Raw genomic sequence first — 20,928 nt, forward strand, 5'->3', positions numbered from 1 at the left:
CCTAAGAATACACCCAACCAAGGAGGTGAAAGTTCTCTATAAGGAGAACCACAAAACATTGCTGAAAGAAATCACAGATGACACAAATGGAAATGCATTCCACACTCATGGATTGGCCAAGGCAATCCTAAACAAAAAGAATAAAGTCAGAGGCATCACATTATCCAAACTCAAACTACATTACAAGGCTACAGTAACCAAAACAGCATGGTACTCATACAAAAACAGACACATAGACCAATGGAACAGAATAGAGGCCCCTGATATAAAGCCACACATCCACAATCGATATTTGACAAAGTCAACAAAAATAAACAATAATAAAAAATACACACACACATCCAGTCTAAAAAAATTAAATTTAAAAAAATGTTCAGAGCACTTGAATAGATCATGTTTCAAAAGGAGCTAAACAAATAGCCAAAAAGCACGTGAAAATCTTAATATCACTAGTCATTAGGGATTGCAAATCAAAACCAGTGTGATCCCAGCTTGCACCTATTAGTATAGCTATTAACGGAAAATCACAAGAATTGGTGAGGATGTGGAGAAACTGGAGACCTCAGGGATTGCTGGTTGAAATGTAAAATGGTACAGCTGCCATTGTAAACAGCATGGTAGTCCCTCAAAAAGTTAAAAATAGAATTACCACTTCTGAATACATACACAAAAGAATTGGAAGCAGGGACTCAAATAGATATTTATACATCAGTGTTCACAGAAGCATTATTCGCAATAGCCAAAAGGTGGAAACAACTCAAATGTTCACTGAAAGATGAATAAACAAAACAAGATGTGTGTCCACACACACAGATACTGAAATATTACTCAGCCTTAAAAAGGAAATTCTGACACATGCTGCAACACAGAAGAACCCTCAAGACATCATGCTAAGTCAAAGGACAGATACTGTATGATTTTATATGAGGTATCTAGTCAATGTTAGAAAGTAGAATAGTGGTTGCCAGGAGATGGAAGAAAAAGGGAAAGTGGAGTTACTGTTTAATGGGTACAGAGTTTCCATTTGGGATAACAAAGTTCTGGAGATGAATAATGGTGAAGTGAAAGTACAACATGAATGTACTTCACGTTGATGAACCAACAGAAAAAAATGTGCAGAAGACCTGAAAACACAAAAATGAGTATCCAAGTAGCCAAATCATATGAAAAAATGTTCATCACCAATTACCAGGAAATGTAAATTGCAGCCCAAAAAAGATACCACTGAACACATGACTAAATTTTTCCTTGACAATATCAAGGGTCAACAAAGGAGTGGTACAACTGGAGCCTTACACCCTGCTGGCTGGAGTATAAACTGGTATAACCACTTCGGTAAGTATTTTCACGTCATCAACTAAAACTGAATAAAGGCAGCTTCGTGAGCCAGCAATTTGAATAAAATAGTAAAATGAACCTATGTACACTGCATTAGTTCCCTAGACTGCCCTAACAAAGTACAACAATCTGGGGGACTTACACAACAAATTTATTGTCTCAAAATTCTGGAAGCTGAAAATCCAAAATCAAAGTGTCAGTAGGACTATGGGCTATGCTTTCTCTGAGACCTGTAGGGGAATCCTTCTTTGCCTCTTAGCTTCTGGTGACTGGCCGGAAATCTTTGGCATTCCTTGGCTTGTAGATGCATCATTCTGATCCTCCGTCTGCACATGGCATTCTCCCTTTGTCTCTTCACACAGCTTTCCTTTTATAAAGACACCAGTCATATCAGATAAGAGGCCCACCCGACTCCAGTATGGCCTCATTTTAACCCATAACATCTGCAATGACCCTGTTTTCAAATGAGGTCACATTCTAAGGTACCAGGGGTTAAGATTTCTGTACACCTTGTTTGAAGAAGAGGACACAATTCAGCCCATAACATATACCAAAAAGCAATATAATATTCATACAATTGGAATATTCCTGAAATTTCATATTATAAGTTCATAAAATAGAATATTCATAAAAGCAATTTTAATCGCCAAAAATTATGAACAATGCAAATGTCTATCACCATTAGAATGAAATCTAAAGTTGTAATATATTCATGCAATATACTACTACACAGAAATTAAAATAACTACAAATGAAACAACTCTGATGAACTTCACAGACATAAAAGAAGCCATACATGAAATGCACACACTGACCAATTATATTAAATTTTTAAAATAGGCAATCTAAACATTTATTTAGGGATTCATGGTTACACAGTAAAACTGTGAAGACAAGTGATTACCATAAAACTGAAGATGAAGGTGATTAAGCGTTAAAATCACGAGGGGACATAAAGGTGCTTCTGGGGTACTAGCAAAGTTCAATTTCTTAAACCACACAAGTTACATGATTACAGTGAGTTTTACTCCATTACTGACCCTGTCAGTTAAAAAGGCCTAGAAGCAATGACACCCCAGTAGCAATGAACATACCCAGCACACAGATTATGATTTCCAAATGCGATTCTCCACTAAAAGAAACAGAAGTGCCTGGCTCCAGAGTTGAAATGAGCCTGGCGTATCTTACCGTGCTAAAGAGCAAAGAAATCACTCAATGGATGATGAAGTCATACCAAAAGGACACAGGATCAGCTTGAAGTAGCTCCCACTGTTCCAATTTAAGACAAATTGGGCATCAATATGAATGATAGTAAGGAAATACATGCATTGAAGTAAATAAGAAACCAGGAGTCCACAATGATATTTTTAAAAAGGGGGGAGAAATGAAAGCTGTTTATAGCAGAAAGCTAACTAATAACATAGAACAATGAAATCAGAAAATCACCATTTGGCAAACATCAGAGTAATAAATGATTCAGGCAAGACTTACTGATGGAGGCTAGCCAGTGGGTAAAAGTTTGAGAAATAACAGGACACTCAGAGCCTCAAAATATTCCAGGATACCTATAATTTACAAAAGGAAAAATAACTTTACAGTGGAGTAACCTTATAGACACTACCTTAACCAAGTGATGAATGCTAACATCACCAGAAATGGAGCAAATTGACAGCATGTGCCTCCATAAGCATCTTTTCTATGGCATTCCTCACAAAAATGCATGAGGTGAATTTCATCATGAGGATATATCAAACAGACCCAAATTGAGAGACATTCCACAAAATGAATGGCTTCAACTCCTCAAATATCAAGGTTATGAAAAACGAGCAAGATTAAAGAACTATTCCAGGTTACAGGAGACTGAAAAGACAGGACAACTAAATGTAGCCCACAACTCAGGATTTTTTTCTGTTGTAAATGACATTATTGGCACCACTGGTGAAACATAAATACGATCGAAAGAGAGAGGGAGAAAGAGAGAAACAGCAAGTAACAGGAGAGCAAGAGTTAGAGACAGAAGAGAGAGAGAAAGAAAATAAAGACTAAAATACAGAAAAATGGTAACAGATGGAGAACTAGGGTAAAAGGTATATATAGGAATTCTTTGTACTATTCTTACAACTTTTATTTGCCTGAAATTATGTCAAAGTAAGAAGTTGAAAGACAAAAATCTCACACAATACATAAAATTAGACATTTCACAAAAGCAGAAAACAAAGATAACAAATTCTTCAACCACTTTAAATACTAAAATACCACTTTTGCTACTTAATTAACACTAAAAACATAAATGACAAAATTTAGTGGTAGCAATTCCGGAAAACCTGATACATACTTTCCAACTTTGCTGTTTGAGTGATCACTAGTCCAACCTTTTGAGGAACAACTTAGCAATACGGACTAAGAGCAATAAAAATGCAGACTCTAATGATTCCACTTCTGGAACACTATCCTAAGGAAATAAATACCAAATATTGAAAAGGCATTATACAAAGATATAATCACAGCAGTCTTATTTAAAATAATGTAAATTGAGAAAAAAATCCCAAATATAACACAGAAAGAAAACTGAGATACAATCATTTACAGAAATTCAGACACTAAAACAGTCTATAAAAACTATATAAACATGGGGGAAAGCTTACAACAGATATAATAAAGTAAAATTGCATGAAAGGAATGATTAAAGTAGTTTTAAAAGCATCTACATGCAGCAAGCACACTCAGTCCCCTTGCCATGAGATACCCTGTGCTGCCTAGGGACTTTGCAGACTTCCTACCAGCAAGAAGGCCCTCACCAGATGGAGCCACTCAATGCTGGACTTCTCAGCCTCCATAACTTAAAAAAAAAAAATTCCTTTTCTTTATTGAAAAAAAAAAAAGTATCTACACGTAGAATAAGATGAAAACTCACAACGTTGTTACAGTATTTATAGGGTAATGGTATTGCTGAGGTTTTTCCTTCATCTTCCAAAATGTCAGCAACTGTTTATTTTAATACTAAGGATTATGTAACTTAACAAAAAAAATATGCTTAGTTACTACTTTAACATCCTTTGTGTCTTCAAAGTGCATCTGAAAAATATCAGTCATGATGAAGAAAAAAGTCATGATGAAGCAATATATACAAACACCTTTATTTTGCTTTTAAACATATCTACCAGTAAATATGTGTGTAGGTTGCACAAGTCCAGGAGAGGAAAAGTTACAGAAGATATATAACAAATATTCACAAGAAATCATGATGGGAATAATATCTTTTCTTTTTTTTTTTGAGACGAAGTCTTGCTCTGTTGCACAGGCTGGAGGGCAACGGTGTGATGATCAGCTCAGGGCGACTTCCGCCTCCTGGGTTTAAGCAGTTCTCCTGTCTCAGCCTCCCGAGTAGCTGGGACTACAGGCGCCCGTCACCACGCCCAGCTGATTTTTTTATTTTTAGTAGAGATAGGGTTTCACCATATTGGTCAGGCTGGTCTCGAACTTCTGACCTCAAGTGATCCACCCGTCTCAGCCTCCCAAAGTGCTGGGATTACAGGCGTAAGCCACCACGCCCGGCCTAATATCCTTTCAAAGAATAAGTGCATCCCATACAAATAAGGTGGTTGCAATAAAGTACTTCAAAGCTCAAGAGCCACAGTACTGAGGTATGATAACTAGCATGAGGAGTCTTCCAGGCTTCTCTTTTGTCCATACTCACTGAAGTCTCATCCGTTTTTCAGGGGGGCCTTTAGCACTCACTGTCTGTTGTACATTCTTTGTGGTCTCCTTCTCCTCAGATTTTACAGTTTCTGGTACAGGTTCTGCCTCTTTCTTTGTTTGATCCACTGATATCAAAAGTAGATTTTTTGGGGAGGGAGACACGGGTGGAGGGAATGAGATAAATTCAAACGATGGTTGGTATGAACGGTTCACATTTTCAAATTCATTTTTAACTGTTTATCTCAAGTTCTAGATCTAGCTGTTCCCATAGGCAGATGTATACAAGAACCCAGTTACAAACCTAACAACCTGATAACTCAAGGAAATTAATGATACTAGACAAAACTACATAGCATTTAAGTAAGACAGTATGTAAAAACAAGATATATAATTATTCTAACCCAGTACCATGATGGTTCAACACCTGTTTTCAGTAATGTAACAGAAAACAACATTATATAAAAATAGAGATTTGAAGAAGAAACCTCGAATCACGGTGGCTTCCTCATATCTCCTCAATACCTACTTTCTCCCTCCCAATTCATCTTTTCACTACCACAATGGCACCATCTGCTGACAGTTCAGCACATCTCAAAGATTAAGAGTAAAAAACTACAATGGGAGACTCTAACCCGTGGCCCACGGGCAGCATGCGGCCCAGGATGGCTTTGAATGTGGCCCAACACAAATCTGTAAACTTTCTTAAAACATTATGAGATTTTTTTTCTTTTTTCAGCTCATCAGCTATCATTAGTGTTATTTTATGTGTGAACCAAGACAATTCTTCTTCCAATGAGGCCCAGCCCCAGCTCTAGAAGGACAAAATGACCGCGGCTCATTTCACATGCTACAGTTATTGATTTACAAGCTGTTTGATCTTATTTCAAGCGTAATATTAGATGAACCATACCTGGAACAGGCTTTTCTCCAGGCTTTAGCTATAATTTTTTAGAAAAGAGGGAGGGGGAGGAAGAGGAAAAAGAAGAAAACAGGTCAAGTTGGCAAAGTTTCTTCTTCTTAATGTCATATTAATAAAATGAAAGCTTCATCCAAATTACATTTCAAATGACTTTGTGAAGAAAAGCTACTATTTATGTACTATAAAGTACATTTATCATTGTCTGTTTCTTATTCCCTATTCCAGAAAAGACACAAATCAAAAACTAGAACAAGATAGTCAACCAACCATAAAAATACTTGAACATTTAACAAGGACTTCCACCTCCACACCCAGGCTACAGTGCTTTATAAAAAGCAGTTCAGTAGAATCCAATGGGAAGAAATAATGAAGTCTTCCAATACTCCAGAGTCTTATTTCCTTAATGGGTATGAATTATGGGAAGGGAGAATGAAGTATGGATGAACCATGACTTTTAAAGTTGGCAGGCATGGGAAATTTGGAGGAAAAAGAGATTTCTGATGAGTCTATTATTAAAAACCAATCTATAGGAAAAAAAGATAAGGAAAAAAAGATTAGAAATAAGGTCAGGTCCTTCACTCCGTAGAGCAATTCTTTCACTTGATTAAGCTCTGTCATCTCCTTTGCCCCATTCCCCAAGTTAAATGCTCTACAACACTCTTGTCTTCTTCTACCCCTCATTCTCATCCGATGACACTGTCTCCCATGTTTAAAAACAACAACAAAACCAGGATGCCAACACCACCAACTTCCTTACCATCTACCTTTAAACTTATAACTTTATATACATATACACATATATATATATATTTAAAATACCTTAGTACTTCCATATCATCTTAGAAGAAAAAAGCAGTCTCTTCATTTCTAATGCCTCCATCTGTTTGCTGAATCTTTCTGGATTTACATGCCCTCCCTAGGCCTTCTTACATATTCCCACTCCTAACAACTACAAAATTTTCTGATATTACACATTCCAGGTTCATGCTGACAACTGCCAACTATCCTACTCCAATTGCAAGTCCTGGGAATCTTTACACTTAACAAGACCAAAACTGAGCTTCATATTATTATCCACTGTGCAATAAAAAGGTTACCACAGAAGGCCTGAGGCTGCTATACTCAGAAAGTCCTGCTTGCAAGGTTGGCCCTTGGCTAGTGTCTAGAAACTTGGATTTCTGGAGGGTTCCCACCATTCCCTGATAATAGTGGCTCACTGTGCCTAGACTGTACAAACAATGCAGTTTAGGCTGAATATCTGCTTTCTTCAGAGGTTGTGGAATTTTGGTATGTGCTAGATAGAGGGTACCTGCATGAAGAGCTCCCCCAACTCCAAAAACACACCTTGGGTACCAGGTCTCTAATGGATCTCCCTGGGAAGAAATATCACATATTCTGCATTTTCACTGTTGAGAGAACAGTGCACTTTGTGTAACCTCTTAAGGGAAGAAGAAAATATAAGGAAGCCTGCACATAGATTCTTCCAGACTCTGCTGTGTCCTTTTCCCTTATGATCTGGCTATACATCCTTACTGTATTATAGCAATGAATCTTAGCTGAGTACAACTACATGCTGAGTCCTTTGAATCCTGCTAGCAATCTCCAATTACAGGAGTTGTCATAAGAACCCCCAACAAAGCCACATGTCACATTATCTTGTGAAAATGTCAATACTTAAACATGTCTAAAGTAATTCTGAGGGAACAAATTGTTTTTCTTTAAAATAGGAGAGGAAACATAGGGAGGAAAATTGAGGAAAGTAAAAAATTAGAAAGGGGTGATTTTTCTACTGTCAGCACTGAACCATTTAAACTATATTGGACACTGAACTATATTTGGACATTGGAATAATGTCGTTATTTACCCAACATAATACACTGTCTAATCTTTTCCAGTAAATCCTGCCAGACTAGTAGAACATGGTTTGAGATGGGGATATATAACAAGGGTGCTTCTTGGAGCAAATTTAATCAGGTGGCTTTGGTTTAGATAATCCTAGGTGAAGTAAATATCCTTCTAGCAGCTTCTAAAAACAGCAATAAAAAGACAGTCCTCATAAAAGGCTCCAAAGACCGAAACTCTCATCACATCAGTATTAGTGCAACTTCCAGCAGTAACGATATTAAAATATGGAAAAAAGAGCTTCAAAGAAGCAGAGAGGACTTCTCCAATATTCTCTTGAGCATCCCTTATAGAAGCAACATTCTTGGGTACCACAAGCCCAACTGCTCGATAAAATTGGTAAGTAGGAATAGCTGCTGTATCCTTATCTGGACTACAAACAGTTATGGAGGACCCAATGGGTAAAGAGGAGTTAATATGAGCTAAAAGAAGTTCTGGGAGACTTGAAGTAGATTATTTTCTTCTCTAGATCTGAGGCTGGAAAAATTTTTGGTAGGAAAAGCAAAAAGATTATTAATAGTTCTAGAGAAAGCCATCTTTCTCCTAGTTACGTTATACACAGCTGGATATACTCTATCTTTGGGAGCTGGTTTTTGGCTCTTGGATGGTAAAAGAAATGTGGGGTGCAGGAATATGATAATATAAGTATGAATGTGGCTAAACCTTTAAAAGAAAAAGGTAAAACACTCACTGAAATGATAAGAAATCTGCAGTCTGCTTAAAAATAATTGGGAGGAAGTAGGGAGAAAAGAGATAAAATAAGTTTGGCCATTTTGATAACTGCTGAGGCAGACTAAAGGGTATAGGGGGGTTTTATTTTTAATTACTCTCTCTGCTTTCATGTTTTTAAGATTACCATACTTTTCTATAAAGTAAAGAGTTTTTATTTTAAGAATCAAGAGAGTCTTTGAGCTTTCTACAATGTCTAGCCTAGCGCACCAGGACAGGATAGCAAACAAGAATCAAGACAGCACCCCTAGCCGGGGGGTGGGGGGGAGTTGTCTTTCACTGAGTACCCCAGGACTCAAATACAATAGCAAACTACTGAATGTTCTGTAGGTCAGTTAATGAAAACCAAACCCCTAACAACTGTACTTCAACCAAAATCTGTTTTTTTCCCTGTATTCTGAATTTTAGCTGACAATACCTAGCCTAATTCTAGGCCTGAAACCCCAGAATCACCCTTTGTCCAATCTCTCCAAATCCAACCACCAAATTAAAGCAATCCTAACTCTGTAAATACCTCCTGAATCTGTATCCTATCCTATGGCCACAGAATTAATTCAAGCTTTCCACAATTTAAGTGCCCTGACTCCAAACTTCACATGTGATTTCCTAAGCATCCCCTACCCTCCTGTTATTAGTTACATTCCTAAAACACAAAACTGACTATATTACTCCCTTGCAACTACTTTTAAATATCCAATGGGTCCTTACTACCATCAGCAATCATTCTCAGCTAGTCACTTGAAGATGAGGTAGAGGAGATTTCAGTGAGAATACACTCCTAGAGAATATATACTTGGAAAAGACTGTACAAAATTTCCCCTGGTTTGGTCTGTCTTTGGTTATGATAGCTATTGTTTTAAAACTTAAAATAATAATTTTGAATGCATCTAGAGGCCTGTTATGTTTATGGGAGTGGTAATGGTAATAACTTTAAAATAGAGAAGAAACATAGGACTCCAGGATTAAATCCCAGCTTCTTTGCATTGCATATAAAATCCTTCTCAACTGACCTTAATCTAGTTTTAAAGTCTCATCTTCCATTACTCTTCCCCTCCACAAACACAGAGTAAGCCCTCAGAGGATTTTTCTGGTTTCTGAACATATGTTCACTAACTCATGTTTCCAGTTTTGCATGTTCTATTATCATTTTCTAGATGAGGACTGCTCAAAAGAAATGTGAGCCACAAATGCAAGATACACATGTAATTTTAAATTTTCTTGCCACATTTTTAAAAAGAAACATGTATTTTATTTAACCAAATATACCCAAAATATTATTTCAACAATAATCAATATTTTTAAACTACTGAGATATTTTACATGCATTCTTTTTCATACAAGTCTGAAATCCAGTATGTATATTGCACTTACATCACAACTCAATCTGGACTAGCTGTGTTTCAAATGCTCATAGTCACACGTGCCTCGTGGCTACCGTACTGGACAGCACATGTCTAGATGTCTTCCCCTGCCTACCTAGCATGCACTATGTACTCACCAAATAAATGGTCAACTACACCTAACTTTTTACATTCTGTAGAGGTCATTCATCACCCTACACACAGCTGTAATTTATTTATTTATTTATTTATTTATTCAACAGACAATGTTCCATCTTCAAGTGCAGTTGATGAGATTCCTCTAAACTGGCTTTCCTGTCCTGAGTTCCATCTTGCGTCTTCTGCTCTCTTCACCACATCACAATTCCAATAGCCCCTATCTCTCACTACAGCACAGTCAGGGAAGAGGGAAGGGGAGGCCTGTTCTAAATTCATCTCATGTAAAAAATTTTATTTAGTTTAAAATTTCCCTTGAAAATCCCTTAAGGAGCTCCTAACAAAAAAGAGGTACATGATCTTGTATGCACACTGCAAAGGTCCAGAAGAATTGAGACTATCCATGAGACCAGCACATTCATCGATTTCATTCCATATCTACTTCACTCCAAAAGCTCATTTACTAGAATGGCAGGTGGATTTGCTATTGCTGTTAGAAATCTCCCTGCCCCTCCAAATCACACAGTGGATTCATATCACTTAAAACCCCAATATAGTGTATCTCTATTAATCACTCCTGTCTCCTCTGTTTATTATGCCAAACACTCTACCTCAGATGTTCTGTTCTTTCTGTTACACAAGTGTTAATCATTCTATCATTTAGATTGTTCAGACATCTACTACATCAGGCTGGAAGGTGGCACGTAAAGTAAAAAGAGCATGAGTTTCATATTCTAGTTTTGTTACCACGTGTGACACTTTCAGCAACCTTTTGAATGAGAATATGATCTATATGCAGTCCTCATAGTTTGTGAAGATTCAGTAAGAAACACAGTGTTAATTCCATTCCATTTACCTATTTCTTCCATTAAGTCTTTAGAAACCTTTCCTTTGAAACAGAGATCATTTTTTAACTAATGAGGAAAATCGTAATTTTAGGTCAAATCTGAAACGGTTCTCAATTAAAAATAAATATATACGCCATAAAGAAGTGTCAAATCAAGATTAACCACACATATTCTCATTACCTGCACAAATTTGGGTGGAAATTTTTGTCTGAGGTCTAAAAGTAAAGCATCCACACGTTGTCTCTGAAAAATAGAGCTTGGTTCTTCTTTCCTTTTGGCTTTAGGTCTGACTTTATCTATTAAATACAAAGTCCAAATCAAAACATTGCCTACTTAGTTTGGTGTCTCATATTTTACAAATCTTTATCCACTATGAATATACCCAAACTTCATTATTTTTAATAGCTGCTAGACCAAAGATAATTCCCAAAATAAGGTAAACACAGCATATATACAGAAGTGCTGTTAACTCTCTCTCTTAACTGAAGTCAAATTCTAACATTTAAGCTGATACATATGTCCTTTAAAGATACTTCAGTTTTGGTATATAAGCATGCACAACCATAAGAGTTTTAAAGCTAAAGTTTTTCAAAATTACCTAAATCAAAATCCAAATTATTTGGTTTGAAATTACCTTTGTGTATTTTAAGTGTATTAAATGGTATTTTCCCACAAAACCTACTAGGAACAAATGGAAATGCAGGTTTCACAAACTCAATCTACCATATTCAATTATTAAGACTGTAATTCACTGAAAAAAAAAATAACAAAACAGAAAATCATGAAGACAAAAAAGAACAGAACCTGAAAGAGAAATTCTGAAGTTAATCACATATGGGATTTGCCCTTGGGAGGGAGGTGTATTGGGAAACCGTATCCAAGCGAAGGGTTCCAGATAAGTGTTACTCCGAACACTTGGTTATGGTAGGGGAAAAGAGCCATTGGGCCAATTTTAGTCAACAAAGGCAAACTTTCCTTCATCAAATGTTCCTGCTTATACCTACTATTAAGAAGATACAGGTCTGAATTCTATACAAACACTATGTTTCCCTCAACAATTTATTCCGAGTTGCTATTTCTCAGACAAGGAAATGGAGAATACAAGTATGCTGTTACAGGCACATTTCTGGAGGTAGTCGAACAGTAAAACATGATGAAGACAGTAGCAGATCAGATGGAAACTTAGAGAACCTGGAGCCACAAGAGGTGGAGAGATGGAAAGATCAGAAAACAGACTGGCCATCTAGGGATAGGGCTCTAAAAAGCAATCTCTCTCATCTCCTCTGCTTTGAAGACTGGAGGAATAAAGAGTTCCAGATTCCAAGATAACTCAGCAGTCAGGTAAGTAAGGTATATCATCTCTGCTCATTCCACGTCACTGCTTCTCCTATGTTCCTTTTTTTTTTTTCTTTTTTTTTTTCTTTTTGTAGAGACCAGGTTTCACCATGTTGCCCAGGTTGATCTTGAACTCCTGGGCTCAGGTGACCTACCTGCCTTGGCATTCCAAAGTGCTGGGATTACAGGAGTGAGCCACCGCACCTGGTCCCAAATATTTTCAAACCTTCAATCACCTTGACTAAGACTACCAGTTACCTAACAAAGTGAACGTGCATCTGTTCCTATGTGAAAGCTATTATTATACATCTAGTTACATGAATCTCAGCTGCAACAAAGCCAGCATCCCATGAAAAAAGTGAAACACACTTAGAAAAGATCAACAGCCACTTTCCTAAAGAAAACAGCTTCATTCTCAGAGGATCAAAAAGTGTGTTAGGAGGGTCTGGATGTTCTACTTACCTTGCTCTTCGTGATCTTTGAAGTGCCACCAATAACCTTTGGAAGGATGATATCGACAGTATGACATAGCTTCATCAAAAGCTGACTGAATACCATGCACTGCAGTAAGCTTGAAAAAGGAAAATAAATTCTAAATTTCTCATTAGGTCAACAAAAATTTCCAAAGTAAATACTCACAAAATATTACATATGCAAAGACAGAACCCATTTTTCAGAACCTAAATTACTATATAATTGAGACTATGAAATATACTTTGACCACTGACTTGGCTCATAGTAACCAAAGTTCAAGACATTCTAATAGTCAATACTTTATAGCAACTTACACAAGGCAGAGGAGCTCCAGTTGGATTACTGGAAGCAAGGTAGCTAATTAAAAGTTTTCTTTAGTGCTTAAAGAATGTGAAGACACTTACCACTCTAGAGTTTATAACTGATCCCAAGTCTGGTGCCTGATAGATCACTCCAGCAATGATATAGTAATCAGCTAGTGGGATAACTAAAACAGTGGGAAAAAAGGTTTACAAATACAGCTATGGACACAAACTGCTAAACAGATTCTCATAAAAAGAACTAAAATCTGACATTTTCCCATAAGGCAGGGTTTAACAATTACTGTTTTGGTAAAGCTGTACCAGAAAACAGCCACATCCAATCATTTACATATTATCTATGGCTGCTATGGCAATAATTGAGTGCTGTCACAGACACTAGGAGGCCCACAAACCTCAAGTATTTAGTCATTGGCCCTTTTCAGAAAAAGTATGCCCACTGTTGCCCTCGAGCAGTGCTTCTCAAACTTTAATGTGCATCTGAATTACCTGGGGACCTTGTTAAAATTAGATTCTTATTCAGTAGGGATAGTGCATTTCTAACAAGTTCCCAAAAGATGCCAAGACTGTTGTCAGTCAACCTTACTTAAGGTAGTAAGACCTTGGAGCAAGACAGACTGGGGGTCCAGTGTAAAGATATCAAATGCAATGAGCCTGCTTTTGTGCCCCAGCGCTGGGTCCTAAGGAATAAGATAACTGCCAGTGAGGATACTGCCGTCTTGTATAATTTCTATACCTTGAATCCTCTCACCATGGAAATCTTATCTTGTCGCTGGTCTGCCTTGATTCTAAGGTTCTCTTTTACTCTGGGCAGGGACTCTAGATCTTTGGTTTTGAAACTAAATTTGGATTCTAGAATCATAACTGCTTTATCAAGTCATTCTCTGAAAACAATGCCAAGTTAAAGGTTGTCCGTAAATGTCTTAATGAGGGTATCCAATTGAGAGATGTAGCTAGAATAACACCCATCTGGCTCCCCTATCTTGAATCTTCTCTTCAGTATCACTTTATCCATGGTCTTGGCTTGATTCTAATGTCTTCAGTTTCTGGTCATCGCTGGAAAAGGTGTCTAGCTCTTTGATTCAAAACCAAATCTGGACTCTACACTCTTCAGTGTTGTTTCTAAATCAAGTTTTCAGTAGGTAGTATAACCCAGGCAAGGCTTTTAGTTCAATGCATCACTGAGGATTTTCAATTGATCCTCTATTAGTTTGATACGACCGTATCTACCATGCATTTTGTAAAAGAATTAACTCAGTGGACTGAGATGAAAAGAAAAGTTAATTGTGATCATCAGCAAAGCCTGAGTCCTGTCCTCTCGCTCTCCTCCCCAGAGAGCATGAGCTTCACCACTCGCTCCACCTTCTCCACCAACTACCGGTCCCTGGGCTCCATCCAGGCGCCCAGCTAGGGCACCCAGCCAGTCAGCAGCGCACCCAGTGTCTATGCAGGCACCGGAAGCTCTGGTTCCCGGATCTCCACGTCCCGCTCCACCAGCTTCCAGGTACGGGGGCCTGGCCACGGGATGGCCAGGGTTCTGACAGGAATGGGAGGCATCCAGAACGAGGAGGAGACCATGCAAAGCCTGAACCTACCTGGTTCAAAGCCTGGCCTCCCACCTGGACAGAGTGAGGAGCCTGGAGACCGAGAACCGGAGGCTAGAGAGCAAAACCCAGGAGCGCCTGGAGAAAAAGGGACCCCAGGTCAGAGACTGGGTCCGTTACTTCAAGACTATCAAGGACCTGGAGGCTCAGATCTTCTCAAATACTGTGGACAATGCCTGCATTGTTCTGCAGATCGACAATGCCCATCTTGCTGCTGATAGAGTCAAGTATGAGACAGAGCTGGCCATGCCTCGGTCTGTGGAGAGCAACATCCATGGGCTCTGGAAGGCCAATGATGACACCAATGTCACTCAGCTTCAGCTAGAGACAGAGATTGAGGCTCTCAAGGAGGAGCTACTCTTCATGAAGAACCATGAACAGGAAGTAAAAGGCCCACAAGCCCAGACTGCCAGCTCTGGGTTGACGATGAAGGTACATGCCCCCAAATCTCAGGACTTCGCCAAGATCATAGCAGACATCTGGGCCTAATACGAAGAGCTGGCTCAGAAGAACCGAGAGGAGTCAGAAAAGCACTGGTCTCAGCAGATTGAGGACAGCACCACAGTGGTCACTATGCAGTCTGCCAAGGTTGGAGCTGCTGAGGTGACACTCACGAAGCTGAGAGGTATGGTCCAGTCCTTGGACACTGACCTGGACTCGATGATAAATCTAAAGGCCAGCTTGAAGAACAGCCTGAGGGAGGTAGAGGCCTGCTACGCCCTGTAGATGGAGCAGCTCAACAGGATCCTGCTATACCTGGAGTCGGAGCTGGCACAGGCTGGGGCAGAGAGGCAGCACCAGGCCCAGGAGTATGAGGCCCTGTTGAATATCAAGGTCAAGCTGGAGGCTGAGATTGCCACCTACCGCCGCCTGCTGGAAGACATCCAGGACTTCAATCTTAGTGATGCCCTGGACAGCAGCAACTCCATGCAAACCATCCAAAAGACCCCACCTGCCAGGTAGTGGATGGCAGAGTGGTGTGTGAGACCAACAACATCAAAGTTCTGAGACATTAAGCCAGCAGAAGCAGGGTACCCTTTGAGGAGCAGGAGGCCAATAAAAAGTTCAGAGGTCAAAAAACAAACAAATGTTACTTGGGATGCTTGACACTCAGTTGGTATACCAACTGTGCTCACAGAAAGAGGGAGCTTTGATGCAGTGAGTTGCTCTGTTAGTGCTTGAAGAGTTGTCCTTGGGCATGCTGGAAGAGTCCTGGTATCCAAGTATACAACTAGTGGAACTTGGCTTTTGAAACTTTTCCTACATGAGAGTTATGCTGGTTGTACCAGCCTCTGCAGACAATTTGTACAAACAATGTGACTATACTAGACACCAGATTTCTTTTGGAAAATCTAAAAATTTGGTGGGCAGAGGATGTCCAAACAACCAGCCCTCAATAAAAATCCCTGGCTCAGAACCTCAAATGGACTTCCTTGAGCAGACATATTGAATGCAGCTGCATTTCACTGCTGGATGGAGGGCACACTCTGTGGCCCTTCACAAGCAAGAGGGAAAGCATAGGAAACCTGCACATGGATTCCTACAGACCTCACCTGACATGTCTTTTTCCAGTACTAATCTGGCTGCGTACCCTTACTGTGTTGTCATAACAAATCTCAGCTGTAAGTACAACCATATGCTAAGTCTGGTGAGTCCTCCAGCATAGTACTCAACATGTATGTGGTCTTGGGGACCCCCCAAACAGAAACCAATCAAAAAAACCAACTTAGGTCAGGAAGTAAATAAATCATGGTATTTTAAAAAGAAAACAATGCCTAAAGTTTATACATTTTACCTTGGGCAGGGGACTGCCGCTGTTGCTTCCGAATGATGAAAAGAATGGGCTCTTGAGCATGCAAAAGGATGTATTCGATTCCAACCATCTGACTGAAAACAGAACACAGACATCCAAATATCTATAAATGCCCTACAAATAATTTTATAAGACAAATTATATAAAAATGCGGCAACACTTTAATAGGATTAAAACTGCCTATGTTTGGTGTTATAATCTGACTGTCGAGTAAAACTAGTTTGTTTTTAAACAACAAAATTTCTCTACAAAAATGTATTATAAATTTAAATCTGAGTGTTTTCAGTTAGGAAAGGACACCGAAGAGTGTCTGCTTCAAAAAGGCAATCAAAATGTCATGATGCTTCCTGACCAAATCTACGAATACTTACAAAATATAAAAATAAACATGAAGACACAACTTCATACACTACCAAACTAGAAAACATCAAAAACTTTATCCTCACCCCAACAAATTTTTTTACCTGACAGATTATGTTTAAAAACAATAAGTTGTCTCAATAGCTGTATTTGCCCCATAACAAAAGCCATTTAAAATATGACAGATATTTAATTTTATAATCTCCTCCTCAATATTCAGCTGACAATAGGAAAATTATATCAATAGTTGTTTCAAATACTTTTGTAATATAAACTAGATATAAAAGGGACAATAATTATAGTTGCCTAGTTGAGAATAGCAGTAGCATTGCCAAAATCACTCATCAGATCGAAATCTAAACCTGTTATATTTAATTAAACATTATGAAGTTATACAGAAAAGACCTCTGTTAAAAGTGAATACTAATAATTATCTTGCATGTCAAATTTGTATAAACCCAAACAAAACTCCAGTTTTTCTTCTAAAATTCTACTTTGCACTTCATGATCCACAGCTTTAAAGAACTGTTCATTGCAAAACTTGTATTTGGTAAAAATGCTACCTTCTTAAAATAACTTACTTCAAGTGTTCTAATGTTAGCCTCTGCATTTTGACCACTTCATTATTACATGTTCTGTCATAAAAAGGATTACTTCTTTCTGAAAAGTAATCCAGGACACTACCACTGTTCAAAATAGGGATCCAAGAGCTGTCAACCCAAGATATTCCCAGCAGATTGTCTACGGGAAAGAAAACAAAATGATAAAGAATTAGAAAAAAAAGAAAGAATCCAATCCAACAAACATTTATTATACATCTAATGTAGTAGGCACTATGAATATAAGGATGACATAGATCCTAACCAACATACTCTCATGATGTAACAGAAGAGATTATGCAAGAAAGCAATAACATGATGTAAGTGTTATGATAAAGACATGGTGAAACTCTGTCTCTACTAAAAATACAAGAAATTCTGGCTGGGCGCGGTGGCTCACGCCTGTAACACTAGTACTTTAGGGATCTGAGGCAGGTGGATCACCTGAGGTTGGGAGTTTGAGACCAGCCTGACCAACATGGAGAAACCCCGCCTCTACTAAAAATACAAAAATTGCCTGGCGTGGTTGTGCATGCCCATAATCCCAGCTACTTGGGAGACTGAGGCAGGAGAATCGATGCACCCAGAAGGTGGAGGTTGCGGTGAGACGAGATCGTGCCATTGCACTCCAACCTGAGCAACAAGAGTGAAACTCCATCTCAAAAAAAGAAAAAAACAAACAAAAAATTAGCCAGGCGTGGTGGTGAACACCTGTAATCCCGGCTACTTGGAAGGCTGTGGCAGGAGAATCGCTTGGACCCAGGAGGCGGAGGTTGCAGTGAGCTGAGATTGCGCCACTGCACTCCAGCCTGGGCAACAGAGCGAGACTCCGTCTCAAAAATAAAGATATGAAGAAATGTGTTACAAGACTACAGAGGACCTGGGGGAACGAAAATCATTTTTCATGGGGTGAGAAGATGGGTTTTAGCATGATTTGTTAAAGAATACATAGAAACTTACACAGAGAAAAGGGAAAAGTAACTCCAAGCAGAGAGGATGTATATAAAGAGGTATAAAAATACAAAGTATATTATATCTTCAGAGGATAATTTCATTAGGTGAAGAAGTGATATGATTTAAAATTTAGAAAGGACTTTTTTTTTAAAATTGGAAATCCTTAATGCTGGCAAAGAATTCAAAATTTTCAAACAACATGTATGCCCAAGAGAACACATAGCTACCAGTTTGCGATCTCTCAATTAGGGATAGAGAAGTTAGGAAGCTATTATTGTAGATGAGATGATAATGATGTAAAAGCTAAGGGATAAACAGGAAGTAGAATTACCTTAACTACAGCCACACAGTTTCATATTTAGAGTAGAATTAAATCATGGCTTTCAAAAAGACATGATAGAGCTAGATACTTTTAATAAATGAGCTTGTATTGGCCATTGGCTTTGATGATGCTTCATACCACTGACTGTACTGAACACCACTAGGTGTAAATCATGAACATCAAAATGCCTATACAATACTGGTTGAAAAACTTCAATCTCTCTTATACTGTCATTACCTCAGGCATCTTCAAAGAAGTCAGACCTAATTCAAGGTGACAGGCAGTTTTGAGCCAAGTGACTCAACTGAGAAAAATTATATAAAGGTAAAATGTACTTTGTGTGCTATAAAATAAAGGAGGAGACAAAGTATGTTAATAACCAAATAATTAGTACAGACCATTTAGATAGTTCATCATAACTGGATCATGCAATAACCAAATACACAATAGGCCAGGAAATAACATTTTCAGGCCTCCTAACTGGTTTTCCTAATTCTACCCTTGTCCTCCTACACTGTTCCCAGCAGCCAATGTAGTCCTTAAAAAAAAAAAATCAGATCACATCATTCCTATGATGGAAATCCCTCCAATGGCTCTCCGTTTTACTCAGAGGAAAAGCCAAAGACCTTATCATGGCTTTCAACACCTTTCTGACCTCATCTCCTTACCACATCCTCTCTCATTTCCCTCCAGCCACACTGGCCTCTTTGCTGTTCCTTTAACATACCAAACACACTCTTAGAGTCTTTGCCATGATCCTAACAAATCTGAATTATAAGTAAAACATTTTACAAACTAAATTTTGAAAACAGTCTGATAGACTAAATGTTTCTCTTTTTTATTCTGTAGCAAGGCAACATGTTGACATAGTCCAAGCATTCTAACAATCAGCAAGTGATGAAATTAGGCACTTGAAACTCCCACTTATAATGAAAGACATGTATGTAAAATCATGATCCAGAAGTGCTGAAGATCACCGGATAACTACAAATGAAAATATTTGTAATAAATGTGTTAGACCCCAATCCAGTTAATATATAAAAAAAGGCATCTCAAACACTTCCCTTTAAAAATCAAGTACTGTATATACAAACAAAAACAACTCTACGTGCTCCCCAAGATCAAGCAGCAATTAAGGGGGGCATCTCCATACATTTATTCACTGACTGTTTCAGTATGTGAGTACCTCTACAGTTCAGCTGTGAAAAAAATACGACTCCTGGCCATAATAATTGCTGCATGTTCGATGTAAAGTATTATCGACTCAAAACAAAACAAAACAAAAAAAACCTTACAATAGAAAATATTTGGGATTCATGCTCAGGGACCCGCGGCGCGCGATCTAAAGAATTTGGCAGCCACCATGCCAAGTCCCAAGAGATGAATCAAATCAAGTTGGCTCATTACCCCACTCCCTCCTCTGCCTAAAGGCCATTCCTTCACTCCAATAGAATAGCCCTAATGTTGTCGCAGAGGTACGTGTGAAGAACAATACTCCAGCTCTGAAGGCTCAAGGCCCAGAGCTTCTTCCAACCCCTTCTCTCCGACGCTTCCAAGAGACGTTTCAAGAACTTAAAAAAAAAACTCGTCAACGTTTCTCTAGATCACAGCCTTGCGTTGTCCACAAAAACCACTCAAAAAAGCTTGAGACCTCACACAAAGGAACCTAAACCTTGAAAGTGCGAGCTATAACATCCCAAACTAGTCCACAGACAATCAAGAGACAAAACATAGCAATAGACTATACCTCGGATATCCACCCCCGCCATAATTCCGAAAGCGTTCACGGGTTCTCTTTCCGGCGCAAAGTAAACGTAAGCCTAGGCCGCCGGAAGCAGCGGGTTGAACAGAGTGCGCATGGGTGAGGAGGGACGTAGAGCGGAAGAAGGGGCGGGGCGGGCGGGAGAGAGGCAGGGCTGGGAGGTGCGAGTGGGAGGGGAGGGGGCAGAAAGCGGGAGAGGCGGGGGAGGCGGGAAACGCGAGGGCGGGTGGGGGGACGGGACGCAGAAAGGTTGGTGTAGGGCAGCAGGGAAAGACTGGGAGGAGAGGGATGGGCCAAAAAAGGAGAATGGGAGGACGGATTACTGGGGAAAAAATTAGAAGACTTTAGAGGACAGGAAGGCCGAGTGGAGTCCCGCCCCACGCCCACCACTGATGGAATAATTCTGTCTTGATCGTCTGTGATCATCAGGAAAACAAATTCTGATGCTGTACAG

General features: G+C 38.9%; 1 protein-coding gene and 1 pseudogene across 4 annotated transcripts; one reads left to right on the forward strand and one right to left on the reverse strand.

Moving 5' to 3' along the window:
- Positions 1-3,051: 3,051 nt before the first annotated feature.
- On the reverse strand, positions 3,052-20,528 carry MED6 (mediator complex subunit 6). 4 transcript variants are annotated; one of them, XM_025392791.1, is made up of 9 exons: positions 20,460-20,528; positions 17,419-17,578; positions 16,460-16,551; positions 13,145-13,227; positions 12,729-12,837; positions 11,112-11,227; positions 5,948-5,975; positions 5,036-5,162; positions 3,052-4,353 (listed from the first exon to the last, which is right to left on the reverse strand). In XM_025392791.1, exons 1-9 carry the CDS (start codon positions 20,479-20,481, stop codon positions 4,317-4,319), a joined length of 774 nt encoding a protein of 257 aa, XP_025248576.1. In that variant the 5' UTR covers positions 20,482-20,528; the 3' UTR covers positions 3,052-4,316. The 4 variants fall into 4 exon arrangements, with proteins under 4 accessions (XP_025248576.1, XP_025248578.1, XP_025248577.1 ...); XM_025392793.1 differs by having other exon boundaries at positions 3,820-5,162; XM_025392792.1 differs by having other exon boundaries at positions 3,820-5,162; positions 12,729-12,858.
- Positions 14,363-15,680, forward strand: LOC112629260 (annotated as a pseudogene).
- Positions 20,529-20,928: the final 400 nt, after the last annotated feature.

This window comes from Theropithecus gelada, chromosome 7b (assembly GCF_003255815.1).
Source record: "Theropithecus gelada isolate Dixy chromosome 7b, Tgel_1.0, whole genome shotgun sequence".
Classification (NCBI taxonomy): domain Eukaryota; kingdom Metazoa; phylum Chordata; class Mammalia; order Primates; family Cercopithecidae; genus Theropithecus; species Theropithecus gelada.